A 23,003-nucleotide genomic window follows, 5' to 3' on the forward strand; every position below is an offset into this window, starting at 1 on the left:
CAAACCTTTCATGGCGTATTTTGAAATTCTTGTTATTTGTTGTTATACCGTCCGCGTCATTAGAAATACATATTATGTGAAAATTTTAACTTTCTACCTATTACAGTTCACGAGATACAGCCCGACAGCCGGACGGACAGCGCAGTTTTAGTAATAGGGTCCCATTCGCACCCTTCTTCGGGTACGCAACCCTAAAAACGATAATAAAACAGCACGCCGCCGCTAAATTCTGTTTCAAATCTCCATCCGAAATATCATATATTTATTAATAAAGAAAACTGCATTACACGATTGGATGATTAGCACACATTTATATTTGGAAGATTCAATTTCTATTTTATAAATACGAACTACCTATTAAATAACACGCTAATTGTTGTGAGCAATGAAATATCACCAAATTCACAGGTGTTACTTATCCTGGGGCCAACTGAATTTATACACAGGTATTTTTAAATACTTTTATCTAAATAAAATTGTAAAGAATGCATCTTAACTTAAATATGTACGTACATAAGTACTTAGAATATAAACAAAAATAGTCTGTTTCAACATTATTCGAATTTTTTAAAAAGAGTCTATCTAGTGAAAGCTAGAGCGATTCTTTAGCGTTTTAGAAACCTGCAAAAAGACAGAATATGTCACTAGTTGTTTTTATAACCTCACCTGGTTTTGATACTAGATTTACCTAGGTATTTATTTATTAATATATTTTTTTGCTCAATAAAATTCTACAGAATTTAAGTATAAAGTACAGGCTGTGTAAATGTTGACGGGCGGCGGTAATCACTTAACATCAGGTGACGGGTCACCTGATGTTAAGTGATTACTGACCTGACCTGCTCGTTTGATCGCTATTTTTTTAATAAAAAATAATATAACCAGAACACTAGCAAAAACTTAGCGTTATTATTATACTACCTAAACACAATTCAATGCCAATAATCACTTTCTTGTAGTTTTAGTGATATAGTATTTTTGAAACCCACAATGTATAGCGTGCAAAACTCGGGTCAATGCCTCACCTAAGACGCGGCATTGACTCCGACTGGCCTGTTTCCGCAACGTTCGTTGAGCTCTAGTTTTCTGAAAACTTGGGATTTTTCACATAGCGGAATTTATGCGCAGCGACGATACGTACCTAACTAGAATCGGAATATTTAAAAAATATAGAGTATCAAACTTATACAATGATGTACTTATCAAACTCGTGTATTCCTAGTTGTACCTACACATGGATACACAAGGCTTTTGTTAAAGTCGCCATTTCTTTCACTAGACCGACTCCACGAGAAGAACCTATTTTATGGCATTAGCGCCTACTTTACAATATTTCAACTGCGGATAATGGTAACACTCAACTACTTATAGACACCCGCCATCCTATGGTTACGCTTTTAACTTTTTATCGCGTAGGGGTACATATCGGTTAATTAACATGTATTAAAAAATTTAAAAAATTATGTTATTAATTATGTTATTAACTAATGCATTTTAACGTAAAAAAACCTATTTTTTTTAATTTGTAATGGTCGAAATAAGTACCAAAGTAAAATCGAAATACTAGTACTTAACTTCCTAGATTTTGAGTTCTACGCATGGCATTTATTTTTCATGAAAGATCTTGAGTAAGTATAGAACTTAAAGATATTCTTTCGCGAAAAATACAACTGCAATACATACATTAATCCAGTTATATGTTTTTTGCAATATTCTTAACTTATACCAAATGAATTTAGATATTTTGAATGTGTACATTCTAAAAAAATATTTTAAACTTATACATGATGGTAAACTATACCTCTTTTCACCCTAAACCCGTAGACACAAGTTTACGAGGTAACTATTAGTTTATAGCTAAAAATAAATAATATTTGGTGTTGCTTAATGTAGGTACCTACAGTATGGGACCCCACAAATAGATAGTTGCCACAAAATGCTTGACTAGATCTGACATCGTGGGTGTTACATAACAGAGCCCATGACGATCATAATTGTAGTGGCTATAATATGTAGCATATGGATAAATTAAACCAACATAATAATTAATGCATGCATTTTAAATTGGTGTGGTCCTTTACTGCATGTACCCTAATCTAAAAGAATAGAATTTATAATTTAACACGTAGGGAAAGGTAGCTGTAACTTCTGGCACAGTTCATCGCCATCATCTGTAACAAGAACGAGAGTTTAGATTGAATTTCATCCCTGCTTTTCATTGGCGTATTTACCCTGGGGCGGCAGGCTGCAAAGGGCGGCGCAAGCTCGCAGCGCTCACTAACTTTTTAACCCCCGACCCAAAAAGAGGAGTGTTATAAGTTTGACGTGTGTATCTGTGTATCTGTGTGTCTGTGTATCTGTGTATCTGTATGTGGCATCGTAGCGCCTAAACGAATGAACCGATTTTAATTTACTTTTTTTTGTTTGAAAGGTGGCTTGATCGAGAGTGTTCTTAGCTATACTCCAAAAAATTGGTTCAGCCGTTTAAGAGTTATAAGCTCTTTTCTAGTTTTCTTGTAGCAAAGAAGGTCAGATAACCGTTAGGTTCTTAATATTATGTCAATTGACAAATGTCAAGCTGTCAAGATGGACGTTGCCTAAATACATAATTATTTATTTGAAAATGATGTTTTGGAAAACTCAGATACTTTAGATCGTAGGCGCGGAATAGTCCAAGAAAATCAATTCAGCCGTTTGAAAGTTATCAGGTCTTTTTTAGTTACTGTAACCTTCACTTGTCGGGGGTGTTATAAATTTTTAATTTACACTTGTAGTTAAATGTGATTAGCGTTATAGGCGCTGTCTCGTGAACTTTATACGTTCAGATACTTTTCATTTTCCAATTTCAGCCGGAGATAATCGGCCGTCCTATAACTAAAAAGCCGTAAACGGCAAAAATGGTTTTTGACTTTTGAAAAAACCGGTCAAGTGGGAGGGAGTCGGACGTGAACACAAAGGGTTCCGTATTATTGTACAAGATTATAACACTACGCACTTTTTTTTTAAATTTGAATGGCGGCCATTTTGATATTAGCCATCTTGGTCAGTGTTCCGTACCTCTGCTATCCGTTCGTCCGTCCATCTGTCTCTGTCAGCGTACTGTAGTATCTCGTGAACCGTAATAAGTAGAGTTGAAATTTTCACAGAAAGTGTACTTCTTAAAAGTGTAACAAGTGTAAATTAAAAATTTATAACACCCCCGACGATCCAAAGTATTTGAGTTTTCCAAAACATCATTTTCAAATAAATAATTATGTATTTAGGCAACGTCCATCTTGACAGCTTGACATTTGTCTATTGACATAATATTATGAACCTAACGGTTATCTAACCTTCTTTTCTACAAGAAAACTAGAAAAGAGCTGATAACTCTTAAACGGCTGAACCAATTTTTTTAGATTATAGCTAAGAACACTCTCGATCAAGCCACCTTTCAAACAAAAAAAAACTAAATTAAAATCGGTTCATTCGTTTAGGCGCTACGATGCCACAGACAGATACACAGATACACAGATACACAGATACACACGTCAAACTTATAACACCCCTCTTTTTGGGTCGGGGGTTAAAAATTGAACTTTTTTGCTTACCTACGTAGAAGATCTATGAATCTTTTTTGGGACTCTCTGTCGCGGTTTCCTTGTTTGGCTGAAAAATAAAAATCAAGCTTATAGGAATACTTATATAGGTACATTGTTTAATTTAACGCTAAGGATGAAAATACAATGGGGAACTCTTAGATACCCGACTTCTTGGGGTAGAAATTCTCGGAGTGGGATTTTTATCCACTAAAGCCGCCTAGGGGGCCACCCGCATACTTACTTGAGAAGCTTCGAGATCTCATTGAACACGTCGGTCACTTCGCTAGTGTTGCATGTACACCCAACAAAAGCTTAGTTAATAGCTCGTTCACACAGGCTGCGTAAGCGTAAACGTAGCGCGTACCATTGCGTTGTAATGTATGGAACTGTATGAAACATGGCACACCGCTTGCGTAAACGTATGCGTAACCCGGTGTGTTAGGGATTTACGCGAGTCACTACGCACGTGTCACTGTACGCAATCGGTGTGAATCGGCCTTAAAGGCGAATAGAGGCTATTACTCATGCTTTGGGAATTACCTCAAAATATTGATGATACAGCACAACTCCATATACACAGCCTATTGAGACTAGAATTTGTATCACAAGCCACACAATCACATTACACACTTGCGCTTGGCCAAATAGTTCCTTGCCATTCTTTACACACAACACAGATTCTGTCACCATGATGACTCCATATACCCAGCACTGGGTGCCCACCCTCTTGCATCGTGGATCCGTAACATATGTATAATACTGTCTGAAAATTAAATAAAACTACTTATGCCCGACATAATAATAATTATTATATTAACAATACTTAACATAATTTGATTCAGCAAAATATTTTCTACATATCTAGTCAGTTGTAACAGTCGCTTAATATTTTCAGACTCGCGGACTGAAGGTTCCGTACTCGGGTATTTTTTCCGACATTTTGCACGATAAATCAAAAACTATTATGCATAAAAACAAATAAATGTTTTAAAATGTACAGGTAAAGCCCTTTCATAATATGATACCCCACTTGGTATAGTTATCTTACTTTGAAAATTGAAACACATTTCAATTCTTTTTTCTGTGATGTGATACCCCACTTGGTATAGTTATCTTACTTTGAAAATTGAAACACATTTTAATTCTTTTTTCTGTGATGTAACCACAAATTCACGGTTTTCGGATTTATTCCTTTCCTTGTGCTATAAGACTTGCCTACGTACCTGCCAAACATGATTCTGGTCAACAGGAAGTACCTTATAGGTTTTCTTAACAGACACGACGGACGGACAGACAGACAACAAAGTGATCCGTTTATCTTTTTGAGGTACGGAACCCTAAAAATATTCTGCCACTAACGAAAAGTTCCACTTTCATAAAATTATTAACTTTAAACTGACTGGTTTGCGATGGGCTGCGCCAGAAAACTCCTCCGTCGCCCCTTCATTCAGCTTAATTTTTCAATCGTTTCTGGGCAACTGCCACTGCGGTTGTACCTACTACTCATACCTACAGCCCGCAACACGAAAGGTTAACTGAACGAATCAATGCGCTACCGTATGGTCGCCTCCGCCTTCAGTCTTCACCTCACACTGGAGTGGTGGTGAGGGTCCGCAGTGTTTTTACGTGAAACGAACTAAATTATTATGACTTATGAGTAGAGTATAAATAATAATTTTTATTTATTCTCACCTTACTGATGGAGCAACGATGACACCAATTAAGCATAGCCTGGCAATAACTAATGGATGAGAAGGTGGCATTTCAAATATATGTTTCAAGAAAAACGTGTTTAGTTCTGATATTTGCCAAAATACCACAAGTTGACCGAGTGCAAAGAACCTCATATAAGTACATGTGGGATCAAGCCATCGTACGGGTGTCCAATGAACTGGCGTAAATTGAAGTATAGCTCTTTTAATCTTTCCTGTGGTTGATGAGATATCCCTTAAAAATTCAGTAAATAAATTACTTTTTTATAGCTAAGCATATTAAAATTAAAATATGCATAGCACGCTTCAAGTGGTGGTATTATTCCACTTTGAATACCTAGGTGAACAAAGTGGAATTAAAAGTGCAATCAAGTCACCTGGGAATTGCATTACTTGAAAATTATTGAAACAGTGGAATTTTGAGGGTTTCATATTTATCTACTCTACTTACTTATTTTGGTAGAATTGCATAATTTAAGCAAGGTGTTTTTGAATTTCTCTCTTGAAGGTCTCTAGATGTTTCTTTGAGATGTTCTTAAACTTTGTGAGGTTCTTGATTTTTAAGTTGTCCTTGAATTTGAAGGGTCTCCTCAATTTTCAAATGTTTTTCGTGTTTTTGAATGTTAAGGTAAAGGTTAATAACATTTGAAAATTTAAGAGACCCCTTTAATTTAGGAGCACCTCAAAATTAAAGCGATCTTTATTTAAGGACATCATAATAGAACACCGAATTTAATTTATAGCTGACAAGTATAGTTCCCAGGTGATACAATTCAACTTTTAATTCCAGTTTGATCAAAGTGGAATATACCCAAGTCTTATAATAGCAAGCGTTTTAAAAACTAAACAACATATTAAAAGAAAGATTGCAGGAATGAACTGTGAGTAGAACTGTGTCCATCACATTGTTCTACTCACTCATAAACATCATAAATACGAAAGTGTTTTTGTTTGTTGGTTTGTTCTTCAAATACGCCGCAAAGGATCAGCATGTTTTTTTTTTACTTTGTATACCGGAAAATCAAAGAACCACGGGATGTAAAAACCTAACATTACATGGACAAAGTCACTGGTTTCATGTAGTTTATTATAATTATTATAAAAAACCTCTTACCTAATGCTAACCCATTTGTATTCTCTCATTTCCAAAGCTTTACAAATTTTTAATCCAACCCATATTCCCAATCCATTACAAACTAAGACATCTAATATAATAGAATCCCACCAGCATTCGAGGAAATTTGGTAGCAAGTGAGCAAATGCTATTTCGGTAATTTCCCACATAATTGAGATAGCCCAGAGTAAGCCAGTATGTCGGAACAGAATAGCTTTAAACATCCAGCCCAAAAAATGTCCCCATGCAAATACATCCACATGTGACCAAATTCTTGACAAACTGATATCAGAGCAATTAACAGCATACTCCTGAAAAATTAATACTAAATATTATTTAATAACAAGTTACGACAAGTGTTGACTGTAGATACTAAGCTCATGTTTATAGTACTGTCCAGGCCGAAAATAAAGCAATTGCTGATCGAGTTTTATTTTAGTAAAACTTTTAATCTTTGAAAAAGGTTTCATATTGCATTCAAAAGAACTTGTAAAAGTTTAATTGAATAAAGATATTTTTAATTCAGAATTTTAAATAATAAATCACCTAAAAACACCTAATTTATGTTAGAGCTCATTTAAAGAACCTCTACTGTCCAGCTATTTCTATCATTGTCATTTTAGAAATTGCTGGCCTCCGATGAACGTTTTTTTAAAATTATGAAGCAATTTCCGAACAAATGGGAGAAAAATCAGTATATATAAAAAGTAAAGCTGACTGACTGACTTACTGACTGATCTATTAACACACAGCTCAAACTACTAGACTGATCAATTATGATATATTAATATGATAGAAATTAGGCACACAGATAGTTATTATGACATAGATTTTTGTAAGTTCACCCCTAAATGGGTAAAACAGAGGGTTTGTTTGTGCAACTTATTGCAACAATGCATTGTAGCCTATAGTGAGTGAGCGTCAACCAATCAACGGCTATTCGACAGGTCGAGATAGAGATCAAGGCGGGGAACCCAGTGCAGGCAAGCGTGGGGTGTCCCCACCCTGATTGCCATCTCGACCTTGTTGACACAGAGCAAATAAGACAACCCCTTTCTCAAAATTTATGCACTATAAATGAAATAAAAATTCTTGTTGGAAATGAAACATTTGTCATAATTCATAATGTAAATGTTATGTAATCACTTTGTTTTACTATATTTTTGTATTTTTGTAAGTGAATGTGAATGAACTGTGAAAAAAAGAGGAGTATAAAGGAGTTCATTCAGACTAGACCAATGATTTGGATGCCTTACCTTATCCATATCAATATGGAAATTGCGTAAATTTGGATCTATCCAATACATTATTTCATATACTGTCGAATGGCTTTGAAATAGAAGAAACAATAGTGCCAGTAAGTAAAGCACTGACATGCCAAAAACGATTCTCCAGAGCGCAGGATGGGGTCTAGTAAATGGTCCATTAGGAAATGTAAGTACTGATATTATGAGAAAGAAAAAAATCACACAGCATATACCAGCCCATATGTTATCTTGCGTACTATTTTCATTCCTGTGAAATCCAAAGAGGAAATTAATATTTAAAAAGATAGGATTTATAAAAGGGTTATGCCTGCATACTTGATAATAAAACACAAAGCTTGTGCAGTTTCATAAGTTCATAAGTGTGGGTTGCCTGGAAGAGATCACTATAGTGATAAGGTCACCCTTGTTTGCAAATCTTTCCTGCAATTTATTTATTTATTTTATTTTTCATGTACCAAAATTGTAGTTACAAAGTTATAATAAATTAAGCTATGCACATAGGAAATGCTTATCTCTAAACAGAGATTTACTTTATGTAATAGTTTTAAGCAATAAAGTATTTAAATAAATAAATAAAAAGCTTGATTAAGCTCATGCTTTCAATTAAAAGTCTACTAACCTGACAAATGCTGTGTATATTACTGAAGCAATTGATACAGCCAATAAGGTTATGGTATGTGGTTTGTAAAAAAACTCCAATGATATATCATCAACCGGACGTTCATTTATGTAACTGAAAGCGTCCTTAGACTCGTCAGTTACTGCCAAATTCCCAAGTTCCATCTTAGTATTTACATTGGTACAGAAAACAAGAAGTTTTTTCACTTAGAAAGAAGTAAATTGCCAACACTTCGAGATAACCATCTTCATCTCGTGTTATTATGATACATCATGTAATAATACATTTAAATTCTGAAGTTAGAGTTCAAGAAGTCTCACAATATTTCACACTTTATTATTATAAAACAATTTTTCGTTATCAATGAAGGGTTTTTTGAGTTTTTTCCTATAATTTTCAGGATTTCAGGGTTCCTTCAGGGTTCTCTGCCCAAGAGTAAATAAATGTATATATGTTCTCTGCTGATCCAAAGAGTATTTTTTTTTTTCGTCTGGCTTTACTCAGATACGCCAATGTCAAGTTTGTAGTTATTTTCAAGTTAGTGAAACTATACAAGTATAGACTCCGTCTGCGCCGGCACCCATCGACACAGACCAATAACATATAGGATACCCATCGACATACGCGTGGCGCCCCTTTAGAGCGCTTCCCACTCAGTTCCACCACCAACTAACACAAAATCCAACCACTCTTAACGAAAAAAAAAACACTCCAAAAAGGCATAACACGCGCGCCAGCAAACGTCAACACAGACGAAGTCCATCCAAAGAGTATGTAATATGTAATCCAAATGACTACCCGTTATTAGTACATTATCTATGGTAAACGAACGCCATGTGCCCAAAGATCCTTGTCTTTTTTTTTCTTGGCTCCAAATACACGTCCGGTTTTTCTCTCCGGCTTGCCAGCAATGTTACCAACTTAGGGGGTCCCCTCAAATTAAGGGGGTGGGATTTTTTCAGGGGTGATATTTTGTTTTCATTTTTGAATAAGAAAAATGAAGGTATAAAATTAGAGCTTGAAGTAATATTTAATTTAGCCCATCGTATTTATTTCATTGTATTAGATGTCGCTAAGCTGCTAGGTCAATAAATAAATACGATTGGCTAAATTAAATATTACTCCAAGCTCTAATTTTTATACCTTCATTTTTCTTATTCAAAAATAAAAACAAAATATCACCCCTGAAAAAATCCCACCCCCTAAATTTGAGGGGAAAGAACCCTAAGTTGGCAACATTGCTGGCAAGCCGGATAGAAAAACCGGACGTGTATTTGGAGCCGGGACTGGTAAAAAAGATTCCGACGAATTGAGAACCTCTTCCTTTTTTGGAAGTCGGTTAAAAATGTAGGTATCTAGGTAGGTACGTGGTACCATCACCATATGCATGGAGTTATGTACTCTGTGTCTATGGTTTTCTGTTTTCATTACATACTCTTTGGCATGTGTCACATGTTTTTGGTCATGTTCTCAATTCTCATGTTTTACTACTCTATGTTTTAATTGTTTTTGGCTGTGTCAATCAGTTCTCATATTCAGGTTGTTTTATGTTTCGTCTTTCAGTTTCAGTACCTAATTAATTATTGTACCATTGAAATTTGAAATAAAAAAGTTGTTTTCACGGCCGTTGTTTTCTTCATTGAACGATACGTACGATTACGTACACGATACGTGGTGAGCAGGCTACAAATTTTTGTTTTAAAAAACTATGGCTGGCACAGATGACAATAAACCTACAGAAAACGAAGTTGAAAATAGCTTGGAAACTGATGATGAACTAAATGAAATAGTACGCGAAGGTATGGTATGGTATCTATGTTAATGTAATGTATATTCCCACCTATCTCTAATTAGTTACATGACTGATCAATTACTGTTGCTCAACTATAAATACTCGTCCGGTTTCGTTCCGGCAGTATTTATGAAAATTCTTTCTTGTTGGGGGGTTTTATAGCAAAGTTAACCCAAGGGGTCAAGTTGGTACTTAAATTGATGGGTAATCCGCTTTGGAGGTCTAGTTGAGTTTGTCGCCGTCAGTCCCAGTTACTATCACTAATGCTGTTATAATTGTTAAGTCTCATACTCTTAGTCGAGTTGTATGTGAGAGTGTATGGAAGTCCACTGCAATAATTGTTCAATAAAACCCCCTAGTCCCTACCAGTGTGAATGGCTAGCAGTCAAGAGCCTTTATATTGGTGTACCTATATCTATGCATGTAAACTGTATTGTTAAGTCTTGAGATTGATTTGTTATTGATTGATCCTCCATCTTCATTAACATTCATCAGATGTGTGATGTGTAAACAGAAAAAACTAAAAAACTGGCCAAGTGTGAGTCAAACCTCGTTCTTTTCCAATCTATAACATCGCAATAAACTGTGAAAGAAAAATCCAAGATAGCAAAGTTCGTTTTTGTTGAGTGCCTAGTGTGGGAGCCTACCTGAAAACAATTTAATTGAATTTCTAGTTCAATATTTGGTGTTGGGCGAACAGTCTAGACCAAATACCAAAATTTTAGGTTTGTAACTCATTTCTTCTACAAGCTAGAGACTTGCAAAATTGTCCACTTTTTTATTAAAATCATTTTTTAGACCTAGTCATAAAATTATTAAAACTAATTTGGTCTACTAGAGCTAGAGATGCAACTTGTCCTGTATTTCATGTGGGTGAAAGGTAGTAAAACTTAATTTGTACTCAATAAATGCCTAAAATAAGTCAAATTTTTATTACATTGCAGAATATGACCAATTGAATGAATTAGATTCGAAACTAGATGAGCTAAATGAAGCATTGGATATGTTGGAACAAAAAAATGATGATATACATTCAAGATTGCTAGAACTCTTGCAATCTAATAGAGAAGTAAGAGAGCAGTTAAAACATCAACAAAAAGAAAATAGCAAGTAAACTGAAATGTACCTACCTAATTATATCAGCTTAGGGGAAATTTTCAGTTGGTAATAATGGTAATAAAGAAGCCTACAATTTATATATTTTCAAATTACTATAAGTATAGATATAAGTACATATTTCTGTCACACTAGCTGACTGTAGCTAGCCGCAGCTTCGCCCGCGTGGATTTAGGGCCTGAAATCCCATGGGAACTTTTGATTTCCCAGGACAAAAGTAGCCTATCCATAATAACCCGTCCCGGGGATGCAACATGTTTCTGTACCACATAAAAACTTTTAAATGGATGAGCCTTTAAAAATCCTGAACGATCACCATGATTTAGGAATGCAATTCCTTACAACATCAGGGTTGTGGAGTTGGGTTCTCGAAGTCAACAACAAAGTCTTTATTTGGTACAGATACCTTCAATTCAAATAACCATATGAGCTTAATATGAGGTAATTATTTCGAAATTACAGACAGACACTACAATTTTATTTATTAGTATAGATACCTAGTAGGTATGTGATTCTGCCAGGATCAATATGGCAGGCATGATTCATATTGTTTAAAAAATATAGCAATAGCAACTTCTGCCCTTTTTTCATGCATCTATAGTTATTTCACAATCTATATACCTACTAGTGAATAAAATTGAAGTATCTGTCTGTAATTTCAAAATTACTACCTCATATGGTTATTTGAACTGTACCATAAATAAATTATGTTTAAAAAAATTTTGTCTGTCTGTGTTTGAATGGCTGAACCTATTTTGACGGGACTTTTACAGACAAGTAGAGGATTAACCAAGGAGTAACATAGGCTACTCACTTTCAAAAATGGAGTTGTGTTTTTCTACATAATATGTACACCAAAATCTCTTGAGATTTCTAAACTGATTTGCGTTTTTTTTAATCGATAGAGAAATTTTGCAACATTGTTCCATAAAAAATTTGGATTCCAACTCCTGGATCCTGATGCTGCATGGGACCTGACCACCAAAGCTGATGGGATTTAGAAACTATCTGTTATAAATTCATATTGGAGGTACTTATACCAAGGATTTTACTGTTGACCTCGAGGACTCATCTCCTCAACCCTGATGCTGTAAGGAATTGCATTCCTAAATCCTAATGATCCCACTACATTTTTAAAGGATCATCTGTTTAAATGTTTTACAAAATTTGGTACAGAGATACCTTGCATTCTGGGGATGGGCTATTACAGAAAGGCTACTTTTTGTCCTGGGAAAATCAAAAGTTCTCATGGGATTTTTAAAACCTAAATCAATGCGGGCGAAGCTGCGGGATGGACTAAAAGGTACGCTTTCTTGTTTGTATAGGAAAGAAAAACGTTTGGACCAGTCAAGGAAAATTGCATAAATTGTATATCCATCTCAATAAGTGTCATCCTATCCAAAATTATTTCAATTTGTTACAAACTAAAATTAATTAGTAAAAATAATAAAAAGCTGTACACTATCTAAACTGTTTTATTTGTATCAACATCAATAAATCAATAAATATTAAATATAACTAAGAAATATTGGTGTAATCTAATGATGATCTTTCTTGACAAATCTCAATCCACAATATCCACAAGAGTGATTTCCAGGTTTATCCTGAAAGTAATATGTAATGATTTGAAAAAGCTGTTGAAAATCATCATATGGGCATCTCAGGTGTGCCAGTAGTGGTACTCAATCACTTTGAACTGTGTTGATGTAAGACTTAGTAATCTAGTGGTGCTGGCTGTTGCAGCAAGTGACATAGGTAAGGTTCGCTGCTGGAATAAATCAATTTCATAAATAATAATAAAGTATAAGATTATGTTGAATGTGGTCCAGAACAAAATCTGAACATTTAGACTCCACAGTCTAGTCTGTACAATCACTCATCACATCTCTTTAAAGTGTTTTATAAAGCGCGACTCGAGAAGCTCATGGAGGAAGTCTTGAATTAAACGTTAAACCTATGAGACCAAATGAAAGTGAAATGAAGCTTAATAAAGGGGCGACGCGCCGGAGCGAGTCTTCTGGCGTAGCCATTTAAATTTTAAAATGACGCTAATGGCAGAATAGCAATTAAATATAATAATTTTGCCAAACTGCTCTTTAGCGTGAATTACTAAAATACTGGTAGCAGCATCATATAGTGCCTAGTGCTTATCTAAAACTATAGATATCTATGCTGTTATTCACAACAATGCATCTCAAACTGATAGGGTACCACTAACAGCACTGCATAGACTTCCTAATATTTATATTACCAAATTGATATATACTCGAGGATGACCTTCAGGGCCACTACCTCCATCACACCACACTACTCTGTCTGTCACTTCTTTGGGTGGTACCTCTTCAATTAATTTAACAGCCCAGTTGGGGTTAACTTGCTTTGGAGCCAGAGTAAATCTTGCAAGTCTATAATCATCAGAATCCCATTTCTGAAACAAGTATTTTAAAGTTATGGTACAGTTAAGCTTTGAACATAATGCAAATGCATGCATAAAGCAAAATGAGTTGCACAAGCCTGGACTCGAGATTAGGAGCTTGTGAGGGCAAGACCTTTGTTTTTTTATAAAAGCTGAATGTTTCTATGTGCATGTGCATTATCCATAACACAGGGAGGAATGATCAGCGACTATGAAGTTAGGAGATCATGGTGGCAGATAACAGGTAGGTAACAAAGACGTAAGTATAAAAGTTATATATTATTTTCTTTGGAATAGACATCGCCATGCATTACCAAACACTTACTACCGCGGCAAACCCGTGCCAGACACCCTTTAAATGTCTTGGGTTAAGCTGATAAGATTTGCTTCAAATTGACTCAATATAATATCCTATTGTTAGTATCTACTCTATTATAATTTTATAAGATGAATGATAAAATACTTGGCCTGTATGAGTAGTCACATCTTCAATTTTGTTAGTTATGCAACGAATTAAGCTGTTAGTGGTTCCAAATCCACGAGGGATATATTTAATCACGGGCCTCGTCTTTAGCGCCGTATTCATTTTTGCAAATGAATTAATTAACAATTTAGACTAAAAATAGGTCTGGTACTCGCAAAGTTATGCGATTATGAATATTATGATTAAAATCAATAAAATCAAAAACAAAGAGTATGTACTATGTAAATGTAATCCACCACATCACCACAGAAAATCACTCGATTCATGGCCAAATCCAAAGACCTTACACTTACTAACTAGACTGTGTACCAAAAATTTTTGTTAGGCTAAAATGAGATCTATTACATTATCTTAGGGTAGCTATTTCCATTATGATCGGTAGCTATCTAAAAGCGGTCCTGGTGAGAAGGCTTCCGGGGGTAGTGTGTCCTTGTCTGACGTCTTGCCAGCTCAACTAATTTATTGGGTTTGGTAGTAATGGTAGAAAATTTTATATTTAGCATTTTTATGATTTACCAAAACGAACAATCCATAAACTTTGAAACTCAATTTTAATATTTCTACAGTTTATATGAATAATAATTATCTCGTTGTATTTAGAAAATAATCCATTAATACTGAGTAAAAGTAGTACTTAAATGTTTGGGACTGGTAATACTAAATGCAATATGGTGGTTTGTTTATTTGGTTGTTTGGTTGATTTTCGTACTTCGATTTGCGATTGTGTACATTTTCATAATAAACCTGTTTGTTTTTCATGAAAAATGGTGAATTCAAGTTGTGTGACAGGTGCAAAAATGAGTCTTATCCTGGTAGCAGCTTTTCTTTCCACAGGTAAGTAAAAACAACAATCATATTCTTTAGGTTAACCATGAATTATGTGGATCAAAGATTTTTCTAGTTTCGTAGAAGTAGGCAGATACGTCCGAACTGACTTAAATTGGAGATTTATACTAATAATCTACTATTATAATAAAAATGAATCTCTGAAATGTTTGTACGTGCATAGCTTCCGTTTGACGGCACCAAATTGGATATTTCATTTTTTATTGTGTTTGTTAGTATCAGGAGATGGTTTTATAAAAAATATTATTCGAAATTCCCGGGCGATGCTGGGTCGGGCAGCTAGTTTTTAATATAGAAAAATCTTAGTTCGAAGTTGGAAATACTGTCCGACGAACGGCGAAGCTCTTGACTTGCCCTCTATTACTTACGGGTCCTAAACATAGCTTTGGGTAGGTACCTACCTAACAAGGTAACACTATGTTATGTTAACTTAAGTTGACTCGAAGTTTTGTTAGTAACAGAAACTTAATCTAACTATGTTAGTCATTATATTTCTTGTATTGTAGGTTTCTGAAGAATGAAAATCAGAAATTGAAGTGGGGAAATGCAGTGCCTGGAAAAATCACAAAATCGTCTGTTGTTTGCCGTGCGCATTTTAAATGTGACGACTTTATTCCTGGTTATATTAGGAAAATGCAATGTATAAAAACAAATCATTAAATAATTATTGCAATTTTGGTCTTTTTTTTCGTCTAGAATATGCATGACGTTCATTTGACATATCAAACATTTAATAATAATAATATGTAGCTTTTTTGTACTGACTCAATACAGAGTGAAAAGTTAGTAAGGTTGTTGTCAAATTAACGGTATGTCAGATGATGCCTATTGTACAGAGAAGAAAAAAGTACTTCTGACCCTTATGAGTACGCAGTAAGCTCGACCGAAGTTGCCGGCGCACGTGGGTAACGGTGTAACCTGCTTGCTATTTCACCTAACCTAATATTGTGTGAGAAACAGATAGACTCAGTGTAGCGAGTACATGCGTACATAATATTTTCAGTTATTTAGGTGTAAAATAGGAGATTTATTGGAGTTTAGTAAAAGACGAAATGTCATTTTACTGCATCTAGTTAAAAGTCGGAGTATACAAAACAATATGTCCTGTGTTCTGTTTTATCATGGTCACCTAATTAGAAAGAGACACACTACCAACGGGAGCCCTCTCATGCGGACCGGCTTTTTCGCCATGGTGCACAGTCTAGTTATTAGTGTAAGGTCTTTGGCCAAATCCAAGTCACAGAGTAGGTATTTTTTACATACAAGGATAGAGTACTATCTTTAGCACTATAGTGCGTTTCATCGAATAGTACCTATGGCGTTATGTTGGCTCCCCTGTCTGTCCAAGTCATCATTGGCACCATAATATTTCCATAAGAAGACGCAGATTTAGTTTATTTTCATTTGATTTTCCTGAACGAATGAAATGAAAATCAAATGAAAATAAACAAAATCTGCGTCTTCTCATGCCAATATGGTGCCAATGACCACCTAACAGACAGGGGAGCTAACATAACGCCATAGGTACTATTCGATGAAACGCACTATATACATCGATGACTATACCTACCTGTATTTGCCGAACGGAACTAATCTTATAGAATGCACTATACCTACTTATATTTATATAGACTTTTGTATAGGTTCATAATATCGATGTATATGGATTAGCCTTTCCCATTCCGTCCGCAAAAATAAGCTTGAATCTTACGTCATGGTTCATACTTCATACCTATAATAGGTATGATGACTGATTTTGAAAGTGTTGATTTATGTGCGGAAGTATCCACTATTTCGAAAAAGTATCTTATTTCAGCAGAAAAAAATTGCCATTTGTTTAGTTGATTGTTATTGAGCATGAAATGTAACGACAGATCGAACTGACCGACTTTCTTCTTCACGAAAATACTCTAGGGGTCATAAAGATATTATAACACACTAGAAGATGCCCGCGTGGATTTCGGTTTTTTAAAGTCCCGTAGGAACTCTTTGATTTTCCGGGATAAAAAGTAGCCTATGTGCTAATCCAGGATATTATCTATCTCCATTCCAAATTTCAGCCAAATCCATTCAGTAGTTATTGCGTGAAAGAGTAACAAACATACACACACACACACACACAAATACAAACTTTCGCCTTTATGATATTAGTTTGATCATTTTGTACGGCCTATAAGTCTATTTACTAGTGTTGCAGAACTATAGGGACAGGTTTGAATAATAGACACTTTCCAATTTCACTTCACTGTATTTTTGAGAATAGTTTTCGCTTACAATTATTATTTCTCAATACCCGTCTTTATTCGATACCTTCGCTATTTATATCAGTTTGACAGATATATTTTTTAAGGTAGGTAGGTACTAGTTTTCGGAAAGCTATTTGACAAATTACCACAGAGGTAAAACCATGGTGATGTAATAGACAATTAACGTAACAATTATATCAGCTAAATGTAAAATACGACACAATATGTATTGATTTAATAGTTAATAACTAAATGTGATTTATAATCCATTCCCGCCAATTATTTATAAATAATAATAATTAATCTGATATAGGTCTAGATGTCTATGACTCATGATATAAGGCAGCATCTTGAGGTAGTTGTTAACACTCGGCCATCCTGGAAAGGCCGTGCCCCACGGCCCGCAGATAACATCCCGGCTTTCGCATCATTGACCACCTGGCAAAAGAAAAACACCGAACAGTAATATGCACTTAAGAGGTTACCTAAAAAACGCTTGGTCAATCTGTTTCGCCACCAAGTCATCAACATTAAATGGCTAAATAATAATAGTGTCTCACTTAGTCAACCATGATCAAGTAGACATTCATAATTTAAATTAGAAATATGTACATATGATATAATATTCAATAGATTCATATTAGTTATTACCTACTTCATATTAAAATTGTTATTGATTTTCTTCTTTTTTTAATGATTTGCTATAAGATTTAGGTATTAAATAAAAGTAACTTTTGATTACCAGTGGGTATGTGATTAACATTGACGAAATTTAAGTAACAGATTTCGTTGTAGCTTCCTACTATCCAAAATTGTAGGTACTTAAATGACTATCAAGATAAGTTCTATACAGCTGACGTCATGACTCATGATATAATTTTATTAAGAAGTTAAAATTGGTTTAGAATTATGATTGGCTCAGCACTTATTAGTTGCTTATTGTGGTGCACGGGAAAAGTTAGGTATCAAATTGTAACATCTTGCAGGTTTCGGTGGTATCTTTCGAGGTCGCTAACATAATTATCATGTTAGTAACTAGGTAAGTAACTGACTTTCGATGCTTTAGCGTTTTCCATTATAAAGATGAATTTGCCACGGGGATGACACCTATAAACCTGGAAAGCAAAACAGTGTCCATATTTATACGAAATTTCATTTCTAGCCCATTTTCTTTTAATCCGTACTAAACGTTTATTGAATTTCATACTCATTTTTCTCTAATGTATATGTAATTTTCAATTACTTGATATTTTTATAATTATAGCTAGATATTAACAGGTCGGCAGAGGGTTTTGTTTTAGCAGAGTTTATTTTTGGTACTTTCAAATTATGTTGTACATACGTAGCACATATACCTATATTTTTCCCATTTTGAATAAATCATGCAGCATAAATTTTTATCATTGAAAGGTCACACAGATATTATAATGGGTATATATAAGTAGTAAATAGACTAGATAAGTAAATAGACTCGTGGCGTAGGTCACTCAGACTCGTTCCACAGGTCACTCAGACTCGTTGCTTGGGTCACACAGGCTCATTATGTAGGTCTTATAGACCATTTGTGCAGGTATCCCAGATTATTTGCGTAGGTGACAGAGTGCGTCGAATAAGTAGCTCATTCAGATTCGTTGCATAGGTCATGCAGTCTTCTTTGTGATTTCATACGGACTATTCATAGGAAGATCTCACAGACATATTCTAGGGGTATGCCACAAAGTAGGTACAGACATTGTACTTGAAATGCATTTTTTTACTCAGAAGGTGAATTTCTATGTAAGGAACAAAATAAAGCATAAGTACAAGGGAACAAATCTTATTTCCACAAGAAACAGAAACAGGGTTGATACAAAACAAGGCATCTAGGAGAACAATTTCGAAAATGAAATAATGTCTTTTAGCACTTATCCGCACTATTTGAGAATTTATAAATTTACCGAGGTTGGAGATAGTTGGCAAATATTATCATGTCTCAGTTTATTATATTAGATACCAGAATGCAAACAAAAGGAATTTCTTATTTTATAACACACTATTACTCCATTAATGGGCCATCCATGTCAAAAGTTAATTAGTCATTAATTAGGGCATATAGAGCTTTAGACATAAGTTTAAAAAAATATTTTATTTTATTCATGACTTTTGTATTTTTGAAACATACTATATTTACTCAAGACAACCATACTGTTGGTCCGACGACATCACCAAGCTTGCGGGGAAAACTTGAAGGAAGCTCACCCAACCTTCAGAAGAATGGCGTGTACGTGAGGAGACCTACTTATGTCTAACAATGGATAAATAAGGGCTAACAAGAAGAGGAAGTTATTTACTGTAATGCTTATCAACGGTAGTGAAAATAAAGTAAAGTAGTCTTGACTCTTGAGTCTACTAGCCTCTTTTACTACATTATCTATTGTTGTATTTTATCAATCTTCACTCTCGATGTTGACATATTTTTTTAAGAGGAAGAGGATTTCGTTACGGAAGTCACTCAGACTTTTCATTAGGGAAGTCATTCAGACATCCAGATAGGAAAGTCACTCAGATGTTTCGTTACAGAAGTCACACAGACGTTCCGTTAGGGAAGTCACTCAGACATTCAGATAGGGAAGTCACTCAGATGTTTCGTTACGGAAGTCACACAGACGTTCCGTTAGGGAAGTCACTCAGACATTCAGATAGGGAAGTCACTCAGATGTTTCGTTACGGAAGTCACACAGACGTTCCGTAAGGGAAGTCACTCAGACATTCAGATAGGGAAGTCACTCAGATGTTTCGTTACGGAAGTCACACAGACGTTCCGTTAGGGAAGTCACTCAGACATTCAGATAGGGAAGTCACTCAGATGTTTCGCTACGGAAGTCACACAGACGTTCCGTTAGGGAAGTCACTCAGACATTCAGATAGGGAAGTCACTTATTTCTTTAAGTGAAGATACTCAGAAGTATCTTTAGCGTAGACATTCAGACATTATCTTGACGTTAATCAGTATTTACTGTTTTAGTAATATCATAAGATTTTCTTTCGATTCAAAATTAATAACTGTTGTTTTTAGTAGGTTATCGATATACGATATTATCTAGGTTATATATTCTATAATCTGTGTATTTATAGTATTATGTATTTTATTTAATCTATTAATAGCACTTAAAAAAATGTTTCTGCATATAAAGATAAAGACAAAGAAATCTCATAAAGAATCTTAAAGTAAGCGCTGCCAGCTTAATTTTCTGCATCAGACTTTCATCAATTGCATTAATTGTCGTCAGTTTAGTAATTTTGTATTTGTTAATTTTAATATGTGATTGTGAAATAATAATTAATACATCGTTCTTCTTGCTAACTACCCACCATAATATTAAGTTTACTTGTCACAATAAATGGCAAACGTTGTGTACACTTATCATTGATATTCATATCAGTGTATGTTATAGTGCGTAAGTATTTAATAAATGTAGAATATGTATATTTTAAGTGTTTCTTATTAAGTAAATCAATAAGTTAAATTTTATGCTTGGACGTTGCGACGTCCTAGCTCGTTTACGGCAAAATAACGTCATATGTCACAATCGCAATCACCTCTAATTGGTCGACGCTCACTCATTTCCGGCTATGTCAATGCATTGTTGAGATAAGAATACCAATCACAGCGATTGAGATTGTAATAATGATTGATACAGTCTTTCAGCATTCGAACAAATTGTCTTCCTATAATTCGTAAAATAAAATAAAATAAACCTATCATACTGTTACTTATAAACTTCTGACCTTTACATAATCCTATTATTGAATTCCATGTACTATACCAGCCAATAGTTAACGTAGTTTGGTACAATAGTCTCTTTTGTATAAGTACCCATTTTTAGTATATATGATTTGTCAAAAACAAATAAAATAAAACTAGTAGCTCAGTTTGTTGTAGGCTCTACTCAGGCCTAGCCTAGGCGCCTTTGGAATCCTCGCTTAATTTTGAATTTATGCAATTAATTGTCACCATTACATCATTATCTTATAAATTCAATTGACGATCAAAGTGTTCCCAATTGTATAAATGATTTGTTTTTAACTATGAAAATAGTAGGTAAGTATACATTTATCTAAAAATAAGTTCAGTACATACTGGCACTATCAAAAATTAAGTTTCCGATATAGGTTAATGTGGCTCTATTTTCTGGTCTTTCTGGTTAGGTATCATCTAGTAATCTCTATTATAATTAATTTTATAAATTTAATTATGTACATTAAGATCATTTGGCTGGAAGTATTGCTGTTTTTCTTACTTCCATTGGGTTTGTCATACAGTCTTTAATTTGCATAATTCACACAGACTTATTTATATAGATATTTGGGGAGTCATTCACCCGTTAGCATGAATAGGTCACACAGTCACTAAAGTTAGCTAAGGATTAAATTATTAACATATTATCCTCACATTTTAAAGTACCATGGTGAACTGATAGCTATCGCTAGTTGCTGTTTATCCTAACAAATCAGAGTAATTACATTTAGACATGAGCCTTTAATTTTTGGACTAGTAGAGAGTCTGCTTCATCACCTACGTTCATAAGTTGTATACCTACATATTTCAATGCGGTTAAGACCTCCAGAAATGAAATAGCTTAAATTATTTTGTCACAAGTTAGAATATTACTTACTATTAGAAACTACACATTTATTTCAATTATAAAAGATGTTATGGAAGAGCGGGGCCGTCTGCCACAAGTACTAGTAGCAAATCTAGGCACTTACTGGGATGGTCCTAATTTCTATGTGTTCTCTGTAAAATTATTTTAACGAAATAAATATTTTTGTATTTTGTATTTGTATATACTTTATTAATCAGCACACTGAGCTATGGCGGTAGAGGCGGTTGTCAGAATTTTTGTGATTCAATTCATTCCACAGGATTAGCGGTGTTTGGAGTACCTACTTAATAACGCGTATACAGGTTATTTAATTTGTAAATAATAATTTCACAAAAAAAAATGATTTGATGATATACCTAAAATTATTAATTTATCTAACGAAGGTAGTTTGACAAAATCGATATTTGACTCATTCAATGCCATACGATCTGTTGCTAAGTGAATTGGCCTACATCGCAGAGATCACTTTCTGTTATAACACACGCATGCACATTTTTTTACATAATCTGCTAAGTGATTGTATGTATGCGCACCCAAAACCTCCTCTATGATGAAAACTTTAGATACTTATGGTATTATCAAATCATTTGAAAAATTAACTTCCAGTATCAATGTGGGCAGGCAAATATTCTATCTGCACTAATGTTATTATTTTGAGAGGCATTTGCATATGCTCAGAAAATTGATGGTTAGAGTGAATATACCTAAAACGACTCACCGGGTGCGGGTATGCTCGACTTTGTTGCTATGGCGACACAGGAGGACGAGTGGCGGCTGGCACGGTGCGGCAAGTGGTAGCTGGCACGGTGCGGCGAGTGGTGGCTGGCATGGTGCGGCGAGTGGCGGCTAGCACGGTGCGGCGAGTGGTGGCTAGCCCGTCAGTAGATTACAGCTGCGCTTCTTGTCCCCGCGTGGCGAAGACGTAGTAAAGTTTTATTCCCCTTCTCTTCATCTTGAAGCCTGCGCCGAAGTAGTAGATTCTTCTATAATTTTTCGATGATGATAAGTAGGTACCCTTAATAAAGTAAGTAGGGCTTCTGGTATTGGTAGACCGTAATTTTGCTTCTATAATTTTTCGATGATGATAAGTAGGTACCCTTAATAAAGTAAGTAAGGCTTCTGGTATTGGTAGACCGTAATTTTGCTTCTATAATTTTTCGATG

At 34.8% G+C, this 23,003-nt stretch overlaps 3 protein-coding genes and 1 long non-coding RNA gene across 6 annotated transcripts; 2 read left to right on the forward strand and 2 right to left on the reverse strand.

Annotated features, from left to right (window-relative positions):
* Positions 1–289: 289 nt before the first annotated feature.
* On the reverse strand, positions 290–8,781 carry LOC123865463 (phosphatidylserine synthase). Its single transcript, XM_045906549.1, has 7 exons — positions 8,295–8,781; positions 7,664–7,922; positions 6,408–6,718; positions 5,274–5,528; positions 4,122–4,344; positions 3,591–3,648; positions 290–2,171 (listed from the first exon to the last, which is right to left on the reverse strand). Exons 1-6 carry the CDS (start codon positions 8,456–8,458, stop codon positions 3,604–3,606), a joined length of 1,257 nt encoding a protein of 418 aa, XP_045762505.1. The 5' UTR covers positions 8,459–8,781; the 3' UTR covers positions 290–2,171; positions 3,591–3,603.
* Positions 8,782–9,779: 998 nt separating this feature from the next.
* Positions 9,780–12,666, forward strand: LOC123867462 (UPF0184 protein AAEL002161). Of its 2 annotated transcripts, XR_006796438.1 has the most exons (3): positions 9,780–10,093; positions 11,031–11,259; positions 12,528–12,666. XR_006796438.1 is itself a non-coding variant. In XM_045909540.1 (2 exons), exons 1-2 carry the CDS (start codon positions 10,003–10,005, stop codon positions 11,198–11,200), a joined length of 261 nt encoding a protein of 86 aa, XP_045765496.1. In that variant the 5' UTR covers positions 9,781–10,002; the 3' UTR covers positions 11,201–11,282. The 2 variants fall into 2 exon arrangements, 1 of the variants encoding a protein (XP_045765496.1); XM_045909540.1 differs by lacking the exon at positions 12,528–12,666 and having other exon boundaries at positions 9,781–10,093; positions 11,031–11,282.
* LOC123867248 (probable NADH dehydrogenase [ubiquinone] iron-sulfur protein 6, mitochondrial) lies at positions 12,660–14,343 on the reverse strand. Of its 2 annotated transcripts, none has more exons than XM_045909331.1 (3): positions 14,082–14,343; positions 13,469–13,630; positions 12,660–12,806 (listed from the first exon to the last, which is right to left on the reverse strand). In XM_045909331.1, the coding sequence occupies exons 1-3, from the start codon at positions 14,202–14,204 to the stop codon at positions 12,741–12,743; spliced, it is 351 nt and encodes a 116-aa protein (XP_045765287.1). In that variant the 5' UTR covers positions 14,205–14,343; the 3' UTR covers positions 12,660–12,740. The 2 variants fall into 2 exon arrangements, with proteins under 2 accessions (XP_045765287.1, XP_045765217.1); XM_045909261.1 differs by having other exon boundaries at positions 13,454–13,630; positions 14,082–14,341.
* Positions 14,344–14,378: 35 nt separating this feature from the next.
* Positions 14,379–15,621, forward strand: LOC123867933. Its single transcript, XR_006796542.1, has 2 exons — positions 14,379–14,936; positions 15,455–15,621. It is a non-coding gene; the product is annotated as an uncharacterized LOC123867933 (long non-coding RNA).
* Positions 15,622–23,003: the final 7,382 nt, after the last annotated feature.

The sequence above is a fragment of the Maniola jurtina genome, chromosome 1 (genome assembly GCF_905333055.1).
Source record: "Maniola jurtina chromosome 1, ilManJurt1.1, whole genome shotgun sequence".
Taxonomy (NCBI): domain Eukaryota; kingdom Metazoa; phylum Arthropoda; class Insecta; order Lepidoptera; family Nymphalidae; genus Maniola; species Maniola jurtina.